Source organism: Heterodontus francisci, chromosome 7 (genome assembly GCF_036365525.1).
Source record: "Heterodontus francisci isolate sHetFra1 chromosome 7, sHetFra1.hap1, whole genome shotgun sequence".
Taxonomy (NCBI): Eukaryota; Metazoa; Chordata; class Chondrichthyes; order Heterodontiformes; family Heterodontidae; genus Heterodontus; species Heterodontus francisci.
In genome coordinates this window covers 61,096,994-61,120,293 of record NC_090377.1, presented here as the reverse complement: position 1 = coordinate 61,120,293, position 23,300 = coordinate 61,096,994, and the positions used below count along the sequence as shown (strand labels likewise).

The following is a 23,300-nucleotide window of genomic DNA, read 5'->3' as shown; positions in this document are numbered from 1 at the left end:
CTGGATAGTGGTACTGTGACTGATCATGACACACAGGACAGAGCTAACACATCAAAAGGCCAACTGACTAGAGTGCAGTGTTCCAGTGAACATCAACGCAAGCTCGAGGAACAGCATCTCATCTACCGATTAGGCACACTACAGCCTGCCGGACTGAACATTGAGTTCAATAATTTCAGAGCATGACAGCCCCCCATTTACTTTCATTTTTAGTTATTTTTTCTTTTTTACAATCTTTTTTTTTTGCATTTATTTCATTTCATCTTAGTTTGTTCAGTTTGCTTACCCACTGTTTTTTTTCATGTTTGCACTTGCTGCTGTTCAATATTCAGTCCGTTAACACCTTATCTGTACTAATGCTTTGTCTTTCAACACACCATTAACATATTGTTTGCCTTTGCTCCATGACCTTTTGGTCAGCTATGTGGCCTTGCCCAATCTACACCTTCTCCTTTGTTATCTCTTGCCCTACCCCCACCTCACTTGCTTATAATCTGTGACATTTCTAATATCTGTCAGTTCCGAAGAAGGGTCACTGACCCGAAACGTTAACTCTGCTTCTCTTTCCACAGATGCTGCCAGACCTGCTGAGTGGTTCCAGCATTTCTTGTTTTTATTTCAGATTTCCAGCATCCGCAGTATTTTGCTTTTAGACTAGAGTGGGTACTCAGGTGACATATATTCCAGAGGGGTTTAGTGAATGGATGGATGCAACAATTGTGTGAAGTGCAGGGAAAGCTATCAGCAAGTTTAAATATTGGTTGAATGTCCAGGATGATGGCCAATAAGTGAGGTCCATGGACTGGATGAAGGAGTGGAGAGTAAGAAATGCAGTGCAAATACTGTTAGTGAGTCTGGAAGTAACCCACGTGTCAGAAAATAATCACGTACCCGTGAAAGACCCTCTGACAGTGCAAGGGAGCAACCTCACAGTAGTAATCCCGACGGACATAGAAGTACAAGTAGAGGATGTGGTTTGAGTAAATTACACAATTAAATAAAGGCCATAGAGCAGTCTCGGAACAGAACTAGAAGCAGAAGTCCTCATGATCGTGAAGTTTTGGTGTCTGCCAATAAACTTGAGGATAAACTAACGACAGGCAAAACAAAGGCAATTAGATATTGGAGAGAGAGTGCGGAGTTTATTCCAAGGTATCAGATAAGAAGCAACCAGCTTTTTCACCTAGGTGGATTTGTACTGAAAAATTCCTCACAGATGGGACTTATAAAGGTTAACGCGAGGCTGGTTGCTCGGGGTTTTGAAGAGTGAGTGATACAAATTTTAGAGTGGACTCTCCCACAGCTGGAAATGTAATCATGAAAATCTTTTTAGCTCTTCTGGTCACATATTCATGGGAGTGTAGCTCAATCGACAAAAAAGTTGCATTTCTGCAGGGAGATACTTTTCAGAGACAAGTGTCTCTGAAACTGCCCAAAAAGGCAGCAGGCGCAGAAGAAAAACTATGGAAACTAAACAAATGTGTCTGAATAATGCTTCTAAGATGTGGTGTTTTCAGTGAGAACTGTTTTGCTGAAAGTAGGTTGTGTTCAATGAGAAATAGATCCTGAAATGTTTTATTGATATCATAAAAGGACAACCTTCAGTCATATTCATGATGCTTGTTGATGATTTCTTGTAAGATGGTACTGAAGAATTTGAGAAATGTGTTATTAATGAAATAAGAGCAGAATTTAAAATTGGGAGGCAGCCTTGTGGGGCTGTTAAATGTATTGGTTTAGATATTAAACAGTGTAGGTCTGGAATAACTTAAAATAACAATCCTATTTACAGAATGTTACTCCAATTCTGGTTAACCATACTAGGCCCTCACAGAAAGATGATTATATCTAGAGAAGGGGCAAAGCAATTGCAAAGCTTGATTGGTCAGTTAAATTAGTTGGGCACTCAGACTAGACTGGATGCTGGTTTTGATATATTGGTGTTAAGCACAATGTTAAAACACCTTGAAGTCGAGAATGTTTTAAGGCAAATAAAACAATAAAAAAATTCAATCTGGAGAAATACATACTTAATTTCCTATCCGTGGGTGACCCAAAGAACATGAAACTAGCCATTTTTAGCGATGCTTCACGCTAGTTTTCCTGATGGGTATTCTAGTGCAGCTAGTTTCATAGTATTTCGTATGGGTGAAAATGGGAATTGTTGTCCTTTAGCTTGAGAAGTTAAGGAAAGAAAAAGGCTGTTAAAAGTACTTTAGCTGCCCAAACACTGGCTTTTGTGGAGGCAGTGGATATGGGATTCTACTAGTCAAATATTTTAAGTGAGGTTCTGTACAAGGTGCATACTGAAGATAGTATACCCATTGAATGTTATGTAGATAATCATTGATTGTGGGATAATGTACACTCTACGAAAAGTGTGAATGAAAACAGGTTATGGATTGACCTTGTTGGCTTGAATGCTTTGTATAGAATATGGAGGGTTTTGGTTTAATTTGTTCTGAAATTTTGGTTGTACTTATTAACTCTAATTTTTATTTAAAGAGAGAGAAGGGAATCTTTTAATTGTATATTAACTGTGTTTAACTGCATGCAGGTGGTGGGCATTTACTGGGGATTCAGTTGCGCCTCTACACATAGGCATATGTGGTTGTTGGGTTGTGGGTGTATGCTTGTAACTTGTAACTCTCTAAATAAATATGTGTATAAAAATTTACTCCCGTCTATCCTTCACCAACTGGCTTTATGAGTAGAACAGTCCATGCCTTTGTTACCCCCAGGCTTGACTATTCCAATGCCCTCCTGGCCGGCCTGCTAAATTCTGCCCTCCATAAATCTGAAGTCATCAAAAACTCTGCTGTCTGTATCCTAACTCATACCTAATCCCATTCACCTATCACCCCTGTGCTCACTGACCTACATTGGCTCCCAGTTAAACAACGCCTCAAATTTAAAATTCTCATCCTGGTTTTCAAATCCCTCAATGTTTCTCCTCTAGCCCTACAACTCTCCAAGATATCTGCACTCCTCTTGAGCACCCCGATTTTAATTGCTCCACCATTGGTGGCCATGCCTTCAGCTGCCAGGTCAGAAGCTCTGGAATTCCTTCCCTAAACCTCTCCGCCTCTCTATCTCACTTTCTTTTTTTAAGACACTCCTTAAAACTTATCTTTTTGACTAAGCTTTTGGTTATCTGCACTAATATCTCATGTGGCTCGGTATTATATTTTCTTTTAGAACGCTCCTGTGAAGTGCCTTGGGATGTTTTATTACATTCAAGGTGCTATATAAATACAAGTTCTTGTCATTATTGTTGTGTTACACCAAAATTGAGAACTTAAGTAAATGCCCCAAAGTATTTTTCTGCAATATTATTCTATTTCTAGAATGTTACCTGTTTCAGTGTCAAACAAGGCAGATATAAAAATTAGACATTAGTGAGCACAAATGTTTACCTACAGTAAGTTGAATGTAAAGCTAAGTTAGGTATAAATTGTTTCATGATTTGTCAATGGATTTCAAATGGCATGAAGATTAAAGTAAAAACAAAGTTAAATTAAGCAGTTTCATACCTGCTGTAGTATCTGGCTGGAATTAAATCCATCCCCCTGGTAGGGGCAATGTTGCATTTCAATTAGTCTTTGTTTCAAGTCTTTCTTCAGTTGCAAGATTGGATCCACTGTAGCTGCTCTAAAAGCTTCCTGGTCTTCCCGCAACAATATACCTTAAGTCAGACAGAAATTCCTAATGTGTCGACTGTATAATAATATTTTGAAAAGTTAAAGTTCATACAATTGCAGTTTACTGTGGAAATGCATAAAATTATTTTGTGTCACAAGTCCCTCAAATCATACTGTACCACCCTCATATGGTTTTACTCAGTGTGACGTATAGAGAGGAGACAAGATGAAAGAAAATGAACTATGACATAGGGAATTTACCTGGGTGGGCATGTGGCAAGCATCAAACCACCCCTATGAAAGAAAAGGACATCAAATTTGAATCTTATCTATAAGTTTTTTAGTCCACAGTGCAAATAATTTTCCTCATTCTGCTTTCTCTGCAGAAGATTTATTTTGCTGTGTTTGACTGACATTGGTTTAATGTTGTCCTCAAGCATTAATGAAATTATTTTTTATTTATCATTCTCCCACAAATTCTTCGATACCAGTTTCATTCCCTGTACCTCCCTTTTCACGGCTAAAAGTATCGATCTCTTACTGCAGTACAAAATAATAGGTAACCGACAATCTTTAGCTCATCAAAAACTATGCTGCTTGTGCCTTAGAATCATAGAATGGTGGCAGCGCAGAAAGAGGCCATTTGGCCCATTGTGTGCCTACTGGCTCTCGGCAAGAACAACTCAGCTAGTCCCACTCCCCCAGCTTTACCTTGATCCGTCCCAACCATGTTAATAAGCCACTGTGTCTCAAATCGCGGCAGCTCCGCAGAGTAAAACCCGCACAAGCAGGATGCTATCTTTTATGGCTGCCGCCATACTCGGCGGCGGCGGCAACATAAAATCCAACCGAATGCTTCAGTTGAAGCCGAGCCAATATTTTATGTAGGCTTACCATATTTCCTTGCTTTTGTACATTATGCCTCTATTTATAAAGCCGGAATTCCGTATGCCTTGTTAACCACTTTCTCAACCTGCCCTGTCACCTTAAATGATTTGTGCACATATAGGCTGGCAACTTGTGGAGGAGGTGGGGTTCCCGGCGCCAGGCCGAAAAGGCAGGGGAACGCCCGCCTCATCCATTTTGCGCCCCCCTGCGTGATCCTCTGTTGTTCTGGAGGCGAAGTTTCCGGTGTTGGGACCTCTGTCCCTTTAAAGACAGGGATCCCGCCTCCAAGAGCTGCCGGCCAATCAGAGGGCCCACAGCTCAGCAGTATCGGGAGTGGAGGCCACTGTCGGTACTGCAGAGGCCTAGGACCAGCACTGGAACCTTGGATCTCAGGTAAGTGAGGTTGGTACGCTGGAGACGGTCGGGAGGCTCTGCGAGGGGGTTGAGGTGGGCATAAAGTCCAGGGGGAGAGGATTTCATGGAGGTGAAGGTTTTGCTGGTGGGGGTCCTCTGTGGGCCACAGATTATCAAGGACACTGATTTATCAGCGCTGTGGGTAGCCTGAGAATCATGGAATAGGATCTCAGGAGGGTTTCTTGGAGCATCATTGCATGTGCTGACTCTGGGATCACCAGGAGAGGGCACTTGAGAGTTTGGAAACATTGGATTGAGAAGACCAGAGGCCTGGGAGTACTTACGGGGGGGAGGCGGGGGGGGGCAACATTGGGATCAGGGAGCACTGGGAACATTTGGTTTGATCTTTGGGTTTTAGAGATTACTTGAGAGAATTTGTCATACCTTCCCTCCTCATGGGAATATACCTCCTCAACAGCACCCAAATGATCTCTGATATAAAGGCAACCCCTTGTTCAATACAGTTTTGCCTGCCAATCTTTGATTCCAATTTGCCTGGGTCAGATCCATTCTTATCCCGTTGAAATTGACCCTCCCCCATTTAATTATCCTATTCCGCTCCATGTCTCACACACCCATCAACTCTGCACTCAAATGAGACGAGGCAGCTCACCACCACCTTCTCAAGGGCAATTAGGGATGGGCAATAAATGCTGGCATAGCCAGTGATGCTCACATCCCATGAATGAATAAAAAAAAAGACTAGACAGTGAATGTTGCCACTATTCAACTGTATGAGTTCTTGAATTATCTTTCCACACTCAATGTGACTCACAACCTGGATTCCCCCGGATGTTAAAATGCCATCAATTCCAGTCACATCTGCTGCTGCTGGAGACCTCTCGATCTACCATTGATCTCAGATTCCCCAAAGCAGCCCAATCTCAGCCATTGTCTGATTCTGAATTCTTTGCCTCAGGATTTGTGTTTATCCTGTTTGAACCATTGGCTTCCCTCCAAGTGCTTTGCAGTCTCTTTTGTGACTAGGCCCTCAATTAACTGAATTGTAATGCTTTCTATGACTGGTAGTTGGATAAAAATATAGGAATTTGTTATGGAAAAACATAAAAGCAGGTGTGTATTGTTTTTAAGTGCTCGGTAACATACAGATTTAACAACTCACATTTATAATCGCCTCTTTGATGGATAAAGACATAGAGTCATAGAGAGTCATAGAGTTATGCAGCACAGAAACAGGCCCTTCGGCCCATCGTGATAGCCAAAGAAAATGAATAAAAGGAATTATAAATAATTTGTCAAAGAGGTGAGGTTCACAGAAATTATTACATGAGAAAATAAAACTGGGAAGGTGGAGTAGTTTAGGAAGGGAATTCCAAAGCAATGGCCCAAGGCAACTAAAGGCACAGTCACCAATGAAGTGAGGGGAGAATACATGAGGATGATGGGGGGAGTGTACAACTGGAGGTGGTTAGAGAGAGAGGGAGGGGTGAGACCATGAAGGGATTTAAACACAAAGAGGAGAATTTTAAACTGAAGGTGTTGATGGGGGAGGCAGGAATTAATGTGCCTTAGTGAGGACGGGGGTAATGGGTGAGTCGGATGTGGAATGAGATGGGATATGGTGGACAGCAGAGTTTTAGATGAGCTGTAGTTTAGGCATAATGGAGGAGAGATGAGCATTGTTATGTAGGTGCAAGTAGACAGTCTTTGTAATTGAGTTGCTATTGAATGCAAGGTAGAATAGGATGCTGAGGTTGCAAAACGTCTGGTGCGCCCTGAGACAGTGGTTGCGGAGGGGGTGGAATCAGAGGCAAGGGCACGGAGTTTGTAGCAGGGACTGAAGACGATGCCTTTGGTCTTTCTGACATGTAACTGAAAAAAAGTGCAGCTCATTCAAAACTTCCTGACAGTGACTGAGAGGTTATATAAATATAGATTTATTATGTCAAGTGGCCCGTTGTGGCATGTTAGCTTGGCTCACATGATAGTACTTACAGCTCTGAGTTGTAAGGTTTAAACCTTACTCCAGGGCTGGAGCACTAAATCTAGATTGTTCCCCAAGTGCAGTTCTGCAAATGTGGCAAGAAGCTACATTGAAGTTTTTCCTTTTCTTTCATTTTCACCTGTCTCTACTTACCCACATTGCTGCTGAAATGGTCATCCACACCTTTGTCAACTCATTTCTTTTTTGAGGGACCTTGCAAATTGGATGTCTCATTTGCCCACATAACAATACTGACAACACTTTAAAAGTAATTCTATGGCTGCACTAATGAATGCAAGTTCTTTCTTATATTATCAAGGACACTGACTTATCGGCACTATGGGTAGCCCTGGAATCATGGAACAGGGTCCCAGCATTTAACAGTACTTTCAGGGCCCAGAGTTACTGCAGGAAGGGTTTCTTGGAGCACTGGTACATGTGCTGACTCTAGGATCACCAGGAGAGGGCCTTTGAGAGTTTGGAAACAATGGATTGGGAAGACCAGAGGTCTGGGAATACTGGGGCTCAGCACTGGGATCAGGGAGCACTGAGAACATTTGGGTTGATCTTCAGGTTTTGGAGATCACTTGAGAGAATTTGTAGTAGAGGCAGGTAACCAGATCTAGAACCATGGAGGAAGTGTTAGTGAGAGACAGTCATGGGGTACAGGGTAGACAGGGTTCTGTGAAAATATGACCTATCAAGTGTACCTCCTGCAATTCTGCCTATCAATCCCCTTTGCCAACTCATCAACAGTCCCTTTATGTTATGAGGAAACCCCCAAAGTCTTCCCTGTTGTCAACTGATTTCTGCCTTTAATGTCCTGGCGTACAGCATTTTGTGCCATATTAGCATGTTTGCTGATTTAAAACACTGTGGACATAGAAATTTCAGTTGCTGAGACAACATGGTGAAAGACGTATTTTTAAAAATGCTGCCAATAATTCAATCGGTTTACTTTCTTTTTCTTTTACTTCGGTTATCCTGACTAGTCATGCAGGATTACCTGTTCATAAGTTTTTGGTAGGTTTTCAACAGTTGTCCAGCTATTCTTTTTGCTTTCAATTCATGCTATCCCTACTTCTGCAGGACTGATTTGTTGCCGTTTCACTTTGAATGGATTAACAAAGTTTACCTTCTTTCTTTTATTGGTAAGTTCTCTTGACCGATCATTCGGATGGGTTCTTTTCATAATTTCAGAGTAATTTGTAACTAGTAGTTTTCTAGCCAGTCTTCCTGTTTTTGATTTGTATGTTCTGTAGCTCTTCAATTGTGATTTGCTGATGCTTTATTTTGAATCAATCAACAAAGCGTCACAGGAGAAGTCTGACATGAACGTGTCAAACCAAAAGAGTAACATCAAAAGTTTGACATTACAGGAAGCAAGTGTTACACAACAGGAAACATATGCAGATGTAAGACTTTTAACATACAATAAATTTCCTTGCAAAATAGTTTATTTTTTCTAGAAAGTTCCTTTCCACCTCTCCTCTCTTGGAGGCTTGGTGTCCCTACTGTCATCCCAATTGAGAGCTGCTCATTCAGAACAGACCAATACAAATTGTTTTCCTGCCAAGTATGTATACACTTGTAGTGTGCAAATTCCATCCAAACTTTTGACATGAGCTCAGCAAAAAAACTGAAACTTAAAATCAGAAGGCTCAATAATGTAGACCAGGAAGGTCCAAGCTTCAATGCCCAGTCTGTGGTAATTTAGATGATCCCTAACTTAGCATAGACTGGGGATTGAACATGGATCATAACAACTGGTCTCAATGTACTGGATTCTGGGTGTAAAACGTGGCCTGAATTCCCACTTCAGATCCCTACCTAGTGAGTTTGTGCTGAAAGCATGAGTGAGAGAGATCAGGTTTGGCAGGATGTTTCCATAGTCAAATAATATGCTGATTCTCACGACAAAGGATCATTTTCTATCACTTTGGCAGTATACCTGAGGGCAACCAGCTTTATTGGAAATCCACCATGTTAAAGAAAAGATGGAATAAAATTAGCAAAAAATAATTTTCAAACATGGGCCTAGAAATTCAATTGTGCCCAAAAATGGGCAAGTAGGGCGTTGGATTTACAATTTACCTTCCTGTTGTCTTGCTCCAGACACCACATGAAATTGGTACTGGAGCCTCACTATAAAGTGGCAGGCATCCAGCCAGTGATACCCCTGCCAATCTTTGGCTGCAGGCCTTTTTGCAGGTCCAGAAATTTGTCTTGATTGAGGCCACTTACAGGCAGCCAGCACCTCTTAAAGGAAAGGGACACTATGGCTTCATTTCAAACAGGTGGCTGGAAGAAGCATTAACACAGCAACTAGGTTCTGTGATGCCATCTTGGAGGTCCTGGGAAAGGTGTGAACAGCAGGATGCAGGTCCTCTTCTTCCCAGGGGGAAGAAGCCCTCCAGACATCACCTATGCTGTCAATGAGAAGAGGTGGCAGAGCTAGTGAATGCCAGGAGCTTAGCAACCAGGACCTTGTTACAATGCAGGAAAAGGTTCAATAATAACAACTTATATTTATGTAGCACCTTCAACACATTAAAACATCCCAAGTAGCTTCACAGGCGCACTATAAAACAAAATATGACACCAAGCCACATAAAATATTTAGCTGAATTTTCACGGCCCAGGTGTGTCAGGCTTGGAGGCGGGGGGGGGTCGGGAAAATAGCGGGGAGCCATGTTGGTACTGCTTTGTGATGAACTCCCGCTGCCGCGGAAGTTTTCCAGGGGCAAGCAGAAATGCAGATTGGTGACCTGTACTATGGAGCTAGGCAGCCAATTTACATAATCAATACCCCAATTAGGACAATTTTCTGGCCTTTCCAGCATTTTGCCAGTGGCAGAGCAGCCGCCCACCATATGGTGCAGCTGCCAGCTTAAAGGAGGTGATCTCCCTGCAGTAGTCCGGGGCGCCGTTGGAGCCAGAGGCTCCATCCCTCTAAGAAGGGGTTGTGGGCATCAAAGAATGCCCCCACAGCTCCAATGATCCAAGTGGAGGGATTTCCCCTCTAATCCGAGGGCCTGCCACCTTCCCCCTTTTAAAATAAATATTTATTTTTCGCCTCCGAGGTCACCTCTATTTTGAGGCGCCCTGGAGGACTCCTACCTGTCTCAGTAGAGCCCACCTCTCCCAGTGGAGCTGCTGAAGCTCGAGAGCTGTTGGTCCTGTGATTGGGCCAATTAGGAGACCACCTCCAGGAATATTGTTGGTCTCACTGCTGGCAGTGCAGGCTTGGGACCCCCATTTGGTCTCGACATTGGGGCCCGAAGCCCGTGGGACCCGAAGCCCGTGGGAATATCCTGCCCATTAGGTCAGATAACCAAAAGCTTGTTCAAAGAGGTAAGTTTTAAGGATTATCTGAAAGGAGGAAAGTGAGGTAGAAAGGTGTAGGAAAGGATTTCCAAAGCTTAGGACCTAGGCAGCTGATGGCACGGCCACTAACGGTAGCGATTAAAATCGGGGATGCTCAAGAGGACAGAATTAGATGAATGCAGATATCGTGCAGGGTGTGGGGCTGGAGATGATTTCAGAGATAGGGTGGGGCGAGGCCATGGGGGAATTTGAAACAAAGATTGAGAATTTTAAAATCAAGATGTTACTTAACCAGGAGCCAATGTAAGTCAGTGAGCACAGGGGCGATAGGTGAACGGGACTTGATGCAAGTAAGGAGATGGGCAGCAGAGTTATGGATGACCTCAAGTTTACAGAGGGTAGAACGTGGGAGACCAACCAACAGTGTGTTGGAATAGTCAAGTCTAGAGGTAACAAAGGCATAGATGAGGGTTTCCGCAGCAGATGAGCTGAGATAGAGGCGAAGTTGGGCAATGCTATGGAGCTGGAAATAGGTAGTTTTAGTGATGGCGCGATTGTGGTCAGAAGCTCAACGTGGAATCAAATATGACACCAAGATTGCAAACAGACTAGTTTAGCCTTAGACTGTTGCCAGGGAGAGAGTTGGAGTTGGTAGCCAGGGAACAGAGTTTGGAACGGGGACGAAAAACAATGGCTTCAGTCTTCACAATATTTAATTGGAGGAAATTTCTGCTCATCCAGTACTGGATGTAGGGTAAGCACTCTGATAATTTAACAACAGTGAAGGAGTCGAGAGTGGTGGTGGTGAGGTAGAGCTGGGTGTCATCAGCATACAAGTGAAAACCAACGTGCTTTCGGATAATGCCAGCAAGGGGCAGCATGTCGATGATAAATAGGAGGGGGCTAAAGATAGATCCTTGGGGGACACCAGAGGTAATGGTGCATGAGCAGAAGAGAAGCCATTTCAACTGATACTCTGGCTATGATTAGACAGATTAGAATGGAGCCAGGTGACAGCAGTTGCAGCCAGGTGGATGACAGTGGAGAGGCATTGGAGGAGGTGTAGTTAACTGTGTCAAAGGTTACAGACAGGTCAAGAATGACAAGGAAGGATAGATTCCCTTTGTCACAGTCGTGTAGGATGTCATTTGTGACTTTGATAAGAGCTGTTTCGATACTGTGGCAGGACAGAAACTTGATTGAAGGGAATCAAACATGGAGTTCTGGGAAAGGTGGGCATGGATTTGGGAGTCACCAACACGTTCAAGATCTTTGGAGAGGAAAGGGAGGTTGGAGATGGGGCGGTAGTTTGTAATGACCTGTCCAAAGTAGTCAATGTAACAATACCTGCTTCCTCAAAAGGTGGTGGAAGCAGAGTCTTTGAATATTTTTAAGGCAGAGGTAGATAGATTCTTGTTAAGCAAGTGGGTGAAGGGTGAAAGGTGAAAAGGTGCAGGGGGGAATCTGGAGTTGAGGTTACAATCAGATCAGCCATGATCTTGTTGAATGGCGGAGCAGCCTTGAGGGGCCGAATGGCCTACTCTAGCTCCTAATTCAGATGTTCGTAAGTAATACTGCTTTCTTATTCTCTGCTCACATAACTCCCCTCCCTGCTTCTCTTCACTTTCCTACAATCACTACACAACCACTATACTTTCTTTTCCTCATACTCACACTCTGCTCTTTCTACTCACAACTATTCCAACCCTCACTTCCCTGCACCTCACATCTATCACACTGCTGTTGAGTTATTCAACCGTAACAGGCAGATTTTCGAAATACCTTGCAGGAATGTCACTAACAACCTCTTCTTTCTTGCAGGAGCAGATTGACTGCAATCGAAGACAAGAAGCTGCCACTGGAGGAGGTGGAGTACGCCTCTGAACATTTTTCCTTCTCAGGGAAAATGTACTGACCATCATGAGAAGGAGCAGAGTCATAGCCATGGTGACTGTCAACATTGGAGGAGGCAGTGCACAGAGTTTCTTCACACTGTATCCTTTTTATGTCTGCTTACTTCCGTCTCATCCTACTCAGTCTGGATGACAAACTGCGGATTCTTTCATCAACTACTTTTTCCTTTGCTCTCTCTTCACACCATAAGCTAAACTTTATTTCATTTCAGCAGTAGAAAATGTGGAAGCCTGAATTCCACTTTAGGAAGAAGAGGCCAGCATTTTTATAGAGAGGTCATTTGCTCTGACCCTAACAAGACCAGGTCAGAGATGGAGACCAAGGACATTGGAGGTGAGCGAAAGGAGGGGTCTTCACATGATGGATCACTGGGCACAATCATGCAGGAGCTAGGACAGGGGGACAGGACAACACAGGTGCCAGCTCGCTGGAGGGTGGGAACGAATACTAGCTGCAGAGGACTCAGATGCTAACCTTGAGGGGCCAGCTATGGTAGAAGGCTGATGAGCATATACCACAAAATGCTATGCATAGCGGGTATTCTGCCAGTATGTTTGTAGACAATGGTTCATGGCATGAACAAGTCCAGTTCCAAATTGTGTCAGGAGCATGCTGGGTGTGGAGACCATTATGTTCAACATCAAGAGTGGTAGCTCCTTGAGCAGAACAATGGCATCCATCATGATGGAGCCTCTGATGACACCTCCACCATCTTCCATGGCAGCTCTCACTGCTGCCATGGAAACCCATACGGCTGCCAGTGTTGACAGGGGCTTCCAGAGCATCACATCACTCCTGCACTTTGGTCTCATGCAGAGCCATAGGATCGATGAGGTGCAATCCCAGGAGGGTGACCTTGGCTCCTTAGGAAATGCACCTGCTGTCCTCTCTCAGAACGACAGCTTGCCTCCTTTCCTGCCACCCATTCTGCCAGTGGCCTTGTTACTGACGCACAACCACCTGGGCCATGTTAAGATGCTGCAGTTTGCAGCATGGACCCTCAGGACTGCTTGGTTGCTGACTGTATCCATCTGAAAGGTCCTCAATAACAGCTCAGCAGCCTTCCGCCTGCCAAGCTGTATGTAGCCAGTGGAGATATACTTCATGGGAGCACTAGGCTAAGTAAACAAGCACCTTGGCATTTAAATAGGGTGATTCTTAATTATTCTTGTAAAATAATTGACAGATGGAATTGAGTTGTTCGATAAATTCTTTTATGGTATGAATTTGGTATAGGTGGTCTATTTATAGTGAAGTGAGGGCAAGATTCATAAGAAACAAAAACAGAAAATGCTGGAAATATTCAGCTGATCAGTCAATATCTGTAGAGAGAGAGAAACAGAGTTAATGTTTCAGATCATGACCTTTCTTAAGGCTGCACTGAAGGAAGAGAATGGATTGCTGGTAGTTTCGGCAGTAGTTGTAAAATTGAGGGACTGTTGGTGTATAGGGGATGGAAGGGATGATTCATTTGAAGTGCTCTTGGATTAGCTGCTGTCTAAGAGCTCTGGCAGCTAGGGGCACTCATCCTTGTGATCCTCCTCTTCGTCTTGCTGCTTATGTTGTAATATGGCTGGTCCTCAAAATGGAGACATTGTACAGCATGCAGCAACTGACAACAAATCTGGATGCACGCCCAGGGTGAATGAACAAAGCCCCTCCTGAGTGTCCAGCCAAGTGGAAACATTGTTTGAAAATTCTGACTGTCCACTCAATGATATTTCTGGAGGCAGCATGGCTATCATTGTAGGCCTGCTCTGCATCTGTATTTGGGTTCCTGATGGAAGTCAGGAGCCATATCTGAAGGGGATAGCCCTTAGCCCCAGTAGCCTGCCTGTGAACTAACGACCTAGTTGGAATAAGGCAGTACAGTGGACTGGCACATGATGAATGCTGATGAATGCCAGGAATTCAGATACAGACCTGCGTGATGAACTGACTGTGGTTGCAAACCAGCTGAACGCTGAGGAAGCAGAACACTTTTCTATTGACAGAGATGTCAGGCTGTTGCTGGAGAGCATGCAAGGCAATGTCAGTGTAGTCTATAGCACCTTGCAGAATGGTGAAATCTGCAATGCATGCAAAGCCTCGTGCTTTCTCATCCTGCAGATAAGATAAAGGAGAATCCTAAAAGATTCTATAAGTATATTAAGAGTAAAAGGGTAGCTTGGGAGAGAGTAGGTCCCCTTAAGGATCAGTGTGGTAATCTATGTGTAGAGCCATGGGAAATGGGCGAGGTCTTAAATGAATACTTCTCGTCTGTATTTACCGTGAAGAAGGCCATGGAAGCTAGTGAGTTCCAAGGGAGGGAACAGCGATATCCTGGAGTATATCAACATTACAAAGGTGTTGGAGGTTTTGAAGCGCATTAAGGTAGATAAATCCCCAGGGCCTGACCAGGTGTATCCTAGGATGCTATGGGAAGCAAGGGAGGAGATTGCTGGGGCCCTGGCAGAGATTTTTGTATCATCATTAGCCACAGGTGAGGTACCGGAAGACTGGAGGATAGCTAATGTTGTGCCTTTATTTAAGAAGGGCAGCAGGGATAAGCCAGGGAACTACAGGCTGGTGAGCCTTACATCAGTGGTGGGAAAGTTATTAGAAGGTATTCTGAGAGACTGTATTTATATGCATTTGGAAAGGCATGGTCTGATTAGGGATAGTTAGCATGGCTTTGTGCGTGGGAAATCATGTCTCACGAATTTGATTGAGTTTTTCGAGGAGGTGACCAAGAGAATTGACGAGGGCAGGGCGATGGACGTTGTCTACATGGATTTTAGCAAGGCCTTTGACAAGGTCCCGCATGGTAGGCTGGTCCAGAAGGTTCGAACACATGGGATCCAGGATGAGCTAGCCAATTGGATACAAAATTAGCTTGGTGATTAGGAGGCAGAGGGTGGTAGTGGAGGGTTGTTTTTCAGATTGGAGGCCGGTGACCAGTGGTGTGCCGCAGGGATCGGTGCTGGGCCCTCTGTTGTTTGTCATATATATTAATGACTTGGATATGAATGTAGGGAGCATGATTAGTAAGTTTGCAGATGACACCAAAATTAGTGGTATAGTGGACAGTGAAGAAGGTTGTCTGAGGTTACAACAGGATATAGATAAACTGGGAAAGTGGGCAAGGGATTGGCAAATGGAATTTAACACAGACAAGTGCGAAGTGATGCATTTTGGGAAGTTAAACCAGGGCAGGACATATACAGTGAATGGCAAGGCCCTGGGGAGTGTTGTTGAGCAGAGAGACATTGGGGTGCAAGTACATAGTTCCCTGAAAGTGGCAACACAGGTAGACAGGGTGGTGAAGAAGGCGTATGGCATGCTTGTACTTAATGCCTCGGCTGATGAAGGCAAGACTTGGGACGTCATGTTACAGTTGTACCTAATGTTGGTTAGGCTGCATTTGGAGTACTGTGTGTAGTTCTGGTCGCCGCACTACAGGAAAGATGTGATTAAGCTGGAGAGGGTGCAGAAAAGATTCACAAGGATGTTGCCTGGTTTGGAGGGCTCAAGTTATAAAGAGATTAGATAAGCTGGGTCTGTTTTCCCTGGAGCAAAGGAGGTTGAGAGGGAACATGATAGAGGTATATAAAATTATGAGAGGCATAGATAGGGGAGATAGCCAGAGTCTGTTTCCCATGGTAGGGGTGACTAAAACTAGAGGGCATAGATTTAAGGTGAGAGGGAGGAAATTTAAAGGGGATCAAAGGGGTAAATTTTTCACACAAATAATAGTGGGTATCTGGAATGAGGTGCCAGAGGTGGTGGTGCAGGCAGGAATGGGCGGCGCAGTGGTTAACACCGCAGCCTCACAGCTCCAGGGACCTGGGTTCGATTCTGGGTACTGCCTGTGCGGAGTTTGCAAGTTCTCTCTGTGGCCGCGTGGGTTTTCGCCGGGTGCTCCAGTTTCCTCCCACAGCCAAAGACTTGCAGGTGATAGGTAAATTGGCCATTGAAAATTGTCCTTAGTGTAGGCAGGTGGTAGGTGAATGGTGGGGATGTGGTAGGGAATATGGGATTAATGTAGGATTAGTATAAATGGGTGGTTGTTGGTCGGCACAGACTCGGTGGGCCGAAGGGCCTGTTTCAGTGCTGTATCTCTAAAAAAAAACAGGAGCAACATTTAAGAGGCATCTGGACAGGTACTTGAATGAGCAAGGCATAGAGGTATATGGAATTAATGCAGGCAAGTGGGATTAGTATAGATAGGCATTATGGTCGGCATGGACGCGGTGGGCTGAAGGGCCTGTTTCTACGATATACGACTCTATGACTCTATGCACTGCTTTGTCCAAGGGTAAAGAGATTTAGATATTCTGCCTTGATGACCTCCCTGGTATAATGGTGGACTACAAACTGGGAGATTTCACTTATGTCACCTGAAAGGACACAATGGCATAAAATTTAAGGGCCACAGTGATCTTGACTGCCACAGCCAGTGCAGTTCTGGTTGCAGTAGGTAATATAGCTCAATGACAGCTTCCTGCACAGTGCCCTCCTTCTCACTCTTCTGTGAGCTGCACTTGTCCTCACCTGTCTTCCTTGCTGCTCCCCTTCCTCCTTCAGACACAAAGGCAGCCTCACTCGACCACTCATGACTGCAGTGCAACTGTTTGGAAGGCAGCCAATAACTTGCTTCACTTCCCTCTCTGCTACTCTCCTGTCTCCTTGTAAGAGAATGGCCCAGTGGTTACTAGTTGTCTTTAGTACCTCAGCAACCAAGATTGATCTAGTCTTCACTTGACATTTTCACACAATGGGCTGAATTTTTTGCAACCATCGAAAGCGTGTATGGTAGCATGGGTGGGGGGGGGTGGGGGGGGCAGAGAATTGCAGCGCAACAGTCCACCGAGAAATCAGCATTGTGACGTCGGTCCGGAGTTTGTCAGCGGTGGGAAAACACAATGACGGCACTGCCGCCACAATGCAACGGGAAGCTATTTTAAATTTCTGAAATGCCGACTTATATTCATTAAAATATAATTAAAAGCGATTTAATGATGGCTGAGTGATTCTGTGAACGGCGGGTGGCACTCACATACCTCCAGATTCACAACTGGTAAAATCTGGCAGCACTGAAGCGAGACGACACATTGCCGTGATGGGTAGGCAGCCTTGAACATTTCTGCATAGGGGAAGGTGTGGGGGGTGGGGGTTAGAGGCCATAATAGGACTGTATTGCAGCGGGTTCTACAGTGGATTCTGGGAGCTCTGCAGGTGGTACGGGGGCTCAGTATGACTGCGGTTGGGGATGGGGTCAGTATAGGGATGGCCAACTGATGTATGATGGGTCTTTTTACTCACACTGCTGGAACAGATAGTGGATCAAGGTTGGGCTCTGAGTTCATCAGTGATAGCGCTGACAGAATTGTCTCATCCTAAGGTGCCAAGGCAGGGGGCCAGATGGGTTGAGCAACGCACAAAGGAAGCAAGAGAAACCTCAGCAGGAGTCATTTAGAGCCATCCTGGTGTCTATTCAAGAGAGTGAAATAAAGGCTCACATTAATGCACGAGCTCTGTTGCCTTTGTCCCATTTGTGGTCCCTGTCTTGTGAGCGGCTGCAATGCACGCGACCATGGGAGAACATATATGTTAACGAGGGCTCTCATCACATTAACATGTTAGTGATGGCTGTGGTCACATTGGCATAGCCCTAAGGAGGGAGGGGGAGGTCAGCAGCTCACAATTAAGGCATAATGGCACATGGCTTTCAGACAATGAAGCCTCATGATTTGAACAAAGGATCTTTTAATTATTTACCAAAAAGCATAAATGCTACACCGTGAGACCCAAAATGTAGCTATGTGCTCTTCTTAATATGTTTGCGGGTGCTCCTACGCAGCGTGATCCCTGTGGCAGCAGCTGAGCTGTAGGCTGGCTGCTGATGAGGCTGCCCCTTGCCTGTGATGACTTTGGCAGGTGGCCTCTGGCTTCCGGAGGCCTGAAAGGCCCCGACTGGTGCAGGACTCTCCTCAGGTGTCATGGCTGCTGGAGCTGGGCTTGCTGTTGGAGGGGCTGAGGAGCCAGTGGCCACACAGACCACCCTGAGAGGAGCCCACAGGTGTGGATGGCAGCCTCTCCTCCTCCTTTTGAAGGCTCACTTGAGCCTCCCTACTCACCAGAGAAGGACCAGGAGTTGGTCCTTCTCTCAACTTGCCACTGCTGTGTTGAGGTCATGGCCAAGGCAATGGTGTGCAGGTTTGCACACATCTGTGGGATCGGGCTCTTTATGAGAGTCGCCAACCACGTGATGGAGGAAGCCATGTGCTCACATACCTGAGACATGGCAGTACTCAAGGCATGGATTCTCTCCTCCATCATCTACTCATGGTTGTGTATCACCTCTGGCATCTCCACCAGATGTTGCCTTACCTCTCTCTGCCACTCCAGTATGCCCTGTGCTGCCAATACCAGAGGCTCATCATCATCCTGAGGCTCAGCATTAGCCTGGCCACCCATAGTCCTCCGACTGCTAGAGGCCTCGGCTGTCTCAACCTCAGCCAGCTTCACCCACACCCAAGAGTACGTGTGGTGCACTAACCAGCTTGTGACCCTGACTCTAATGCCAAATGGGTACCCACCAAGTATCTGCTGTGGTGGAGGGTGCAAGACTGTCATGGGATGAAGCATTCTCTGAGAGGTCCTGCTCCTCAGAGGTGGACGACTGTCTCCCTGTGGCTGCGGACCCTGCGAATGGCAACTAGCTGGTTCAGATGTACACCAACACCTTGCAAATCCGCGACCTCTACCACCTTGAAGGACACCACCACCTGCAAGTTCCCCTTCAAGCCACACACCATCCTGACTTGGAAGTATATCGCTGTTCCTTCACTGTCGCTGGGTCAAAATCCTGGAACTCCCTTCCTAACAGCACTATTGGGAGAACACAAACATATGTGGGTTAGGCTGTGCAGATCGCCTGGTGCCAACCAAGTGCGATGTGGGTCTCCAACATTAGTGCGCACGCCGACAGGAGTCCATCCTCACTCTCTTGCGCAGGGACTCCAATCTCCCTGTCCGAGATAGCACAGCCGCCCTGGGTGCCCACCAGCTCCAATACCTCCTCCTCAGCGATGGTGAGAGGTCACAAATATGGGAGTCCTCCACCAGTCTGGGCCGTCTCCCTTCTGTTATGGGCCCTCTTGTCCTGCAAGAGGAAGGATAGAGATAGTAGGGGATGGCAGACAAATCAACATGACAGTTCTGCTCATGTCAGCCTCTCGTCCCCTACTGGGGGATCTGATGTATCTAATGCTGACAATCACTGTCAGGGGACTTGGGGGGTGGGGGTGTGGTGGGGGCAGTTGCGAGCTGTGAAGGAAGGTGGCTTATGATCGAGAGGCAGCCATGCATCTGTCAGCAAATCAGCCAACACCTCAGTGCTGCTACCTCCCCATGTCACGCACCCTCCCACATTGTACACAATGTAGTCTACCATCTCCAAGATGCACTGCAGCAACTCACCAAGGCTCCTTTGACAGCACCTTCCAAATCTGTGATCTCTACCACCTAGAATGACAAGGGCAGCAGATGTATGGGAACACCACCACATGCAAGTTCCCCTTCAAGCCACACACCATCCTGACTTGGAACTATATCGCCGTTCCTTAACTGTCGCTGGTCAAAATCCTGGAACTCCCTTCCTAACAGCTCTGTTGGTGTACCTACACCCCAAGGACTGCAGCAGTTCAAGAAGGCAGCTCACCACCACCTTCTCAAGGGCAATTAGGGATGGGCAATAAATGCTGGCCTAGCCAGCGACGCCCACATCCCATGAACGAATATTTAAAAAATGCAATGCTCAAAAAGGCGATTGGTATGGATCACTCACCTTGGAAGAATGCAGCAGGTCATTGACCCTCTTCCTGCACTGGACCTAGTTGTGCTGGGTAACCCCATGGCTGCTGACCTCCTTTGCTATCACCACCCATGTTTGCTTGGTCAGGCAGGAGGACCTCTTCTTGCTATCGTGGGGGAAGAGAACCTCCCACCTTTCCCCTGTAGCCTCGAGTAGAATCTGCAAGAAGGCATCACTGAACCGTGGGGCCACCCTGTGTCTTGCCTCTGCCATCATCTTTTTCCCTCTCTGGCAGGTGGGGTGGTACAGGAACCAGTCAGACAGAGTTGTAGGGTGCAGAAAGCTGACAATGAATCCAATGCAGGAGTGAATGCAGGTATGGTAGCCCTTTAAACATGGAGCCAGCACCAGCTCTGTAGTCATCTGAGGCTTTGATCAACAACTCGCCTCCCACCACCGACACGTGATTGGGGGGACCTACACCTCTCGCCCATGCAAAATGGCCACCCACAATGTAATCACGTTGGGTGGCCGCCCACGTGATGAACGCAAACAGCGCCCTTTTCCGTGCGACGGCGGACTCATTAAATTCAACTTGGGTATGGATGAAGCTGGTAAGGCAGCAATTATTGCCTAAATTGAAATATTATCCAAATTCAATCATATCTTGAGGGGCTGGAGTCACATAGATGCCAGACCCGGTGGGGTGGCAAATTCCCTTACCTGAAGGACAGCACTGAACCAACTCTGTACAACAATCCAAAAGCTCGTATGGATATCTTTCTGGTGCTAACCAACAAATCACAAACTCTTATCCCACAAATGATTAGGACAATTATAGCATCTTTACCATGATCATAGCTAAGATCAGCTGAGTATGCAAGGATCAGAGGTCAGCCTTGGGACCATTTAACTGGTCAGTTTAACTGAGCTATCATGACATAAACTTGCTCAGCCATCAGGGGAGGAAGCAACTTCTTTTAAGACTTAAAAAAATAAACTTGAGAAAAAGAATGGATCCTGAAATTTAGGAGATTCTATTGGTCTTCTGCTGTTTTCACTATTTTTCTTGGGGCTACACCAGTGCCTCACTGTAGTTACAGTGGGAGACCAGTAGAATTCCCATGGAATTTGAAGACCATGTGTTGATAAGAGCAGCCACCATTTTTCTCGTACACTCAGATAATTCAACAATGTGAGCAGAATATGGATTACACATACCATATTGTTTCATTTCAAAATAGAATACATTTTCAGTGCTTCCATCTTCAAGTAATTTCTGAAGCTGTGATTCTACCTTCTGCCTATAAAAAGAAAAATAATTTTGGTTGCATTAAGTTGTATTACTTGTAATAATAATTCACTTTATTATGTATATCACTATGATACCATGCTCATTTACAGTACATACAGCACCAGCAAAGGTTGCTGAAAAGCAAGCAGGGACAGGAATCTGGCTGATGTTGCCCTCCTTAACCCAGGAGTGTTGAGGAAAAGGAAGAGGAGGAATGTATGAAATGTGCTCAGGGGAACTTCCTTGACCAGTATGCTCTCAGTCTAACTAAGAAGGCATTGCTAGATCTGGTGTTGGGGAATGAAGTGGGCCAAGTGGACCAAGTGTCTGTGGGGGAATATTTGGGTAAGACTGATCATCATATCATAAGGTTTAGACTAGTAATGGAGAAGAGAAAGGAACAATCTGAAGTAGAATGTCTAAATTGGAAGAGGACTAATTTCAAAATGATGAGAAGGGATCCAGCCAGGGTAAAATGGAACCAAAGACTGACAGGAAAAACGGTAACAGAACAGTGGGTGTTCTTTAAGGAGATGCTTCAGGTACAGATGAGGTACGTTCCAACAAGAATGAAAGGTAACTGAAGCAAAGCCAGGGCTTCTTAAATGGCGACCGTAATACAGAATATGATGAAACAAAAAAAAAAGAGGGTGTATGATCCATGTCAGGTCAATTCTTCAAGCAAGAACCAGGTCAAATACAATAAGTTGAGAGGGGAAGTGAAGAGGAAAATACGACTGGCAAAGAAAGAATATGAGTCACTATAAAAGGGAACGGAAAAATCTTTACCAGCATGTAAATAATAAGCGGGTAATAAGAAGCAGAGTGGATTCTGTTAGAGACAAAGAGGATGATATATGCTTAGATGTGCAGGGTATAGCTAGAATACTTACTGAGTACTTTGTCTTGGTGTTTACCAAGGAACAGGATGCTGACAAAATATCAGTTGAAACGGAGATGATAGAGGTAATGGAGGGGTAAAAATTGAGAGGCAGGATGTACTGGAAAGGCTGGCTATGCTTACAGTGGACAAGTCATCTGGTCCCGATGGCTTGCATGCCAGGTTGCTAAGGGACATGGGGATGGAGATAGCAGAAGGGTTTGCCATAATCTTTGAATCTTCCTGAGATATAGGGGAGCTGCCAGATGAGTGGAGAGTGGCAAATGTGACACCCTTATTCAAGAAAGGGCGTAAAGACAGTCCTAGTAATTACAGGCTACAGTATAACATCAGGGTGGGTAAGGTTTTAGAAACAATAATCAGGGACTTGGAGAAGTTTGAGCTAATTAAGGAGAGCCAGCACGGATCTGTAAAAGGCAGATCGCGCTTGAGTAATCAAATTGACCTTTTATGATGAACTGTCAGAGAAGGTTGATGAAGGGAATGCAATGGATGTTGTCTATATGGATTTTCAGAAAGAGTTTGACAAATTACCACATAAAAGGCTCGTTAACAAAATTGAGGCTCATGGAATAGGGGGGTCAGTGTCAGCTTCAGTAAAAAATTGGCTTCAGGACAGAAAACGAGTCGTGATAAATGGTTCTTTTTCAGACTGGAAGATGGTAGACAATGGTGTTCCTCAGGAATTAGGGACAGGACAAGTGATTTTTATATATACATTATATATAAACAACTTGGATCTTGGAATAAAGAGTAACATTTCACAATTTGCCGATGATACCAAACTTGGAGGAATGGCAGACAGCGAGGATGATACAAATCAACTGCAACAGGATATAAGATAGGCTAGCAGAATGGGCAAACAAGTCATAGAGTCATACAGCAAAGAGGCCCTTCGGCTCATCCTGTCCATGCCAACCATCAAGCAACTATCTAATCGAATCCCATTTTCCAGCACTTGTCCCATAGCCTTGTATGATATGGCATTTCAAGTGCTCATCTAAATACTTGTTAAATGTTGTGAGGGTTCCTGTCTCTACCACATCTTCAGGCAGTGTATTCCAGATTCCAACCACCCTCTGGGTGAAAATCTTTTTCCTCAAATCCCCTCTAAACCTCCTGCCCCTTACCTTAAATCTATGCCCCCTGGCTATTGACCCCTCCGCTAAGGGAAAAAG

At 45.1% G+C, this 23,300-nt stretch overlaps 1 protein-coding gene across 1 annotated transcript in view; it reads right to left on the bottom strand.

The window, feature by feature from the left end:
* Positions 1-23,300, bottom strand: part of LOC137372019 (coiled-coil domain-containing protein 148-like) — a 174,584-nt gene that overhangs the window by 105,569 nt on the left and 45,715 nt on the right. Inside the window, exons 5-6 of the mRNA XM_068035288.1 lie at positions 21,149-21,231; positions 3,534-3,685 (exon numbers count right to left, since the gene is read on the bottom strand). Coding sequence (XP_067891389.1) covers positions 3,534-3,685; positions 21,149-21,231 — 235 coding nt within the window. The remainder of the gene's footprint in view (positions 1-3,533; positions 3,686-21,148; positions 21,232-23,300) is intronic.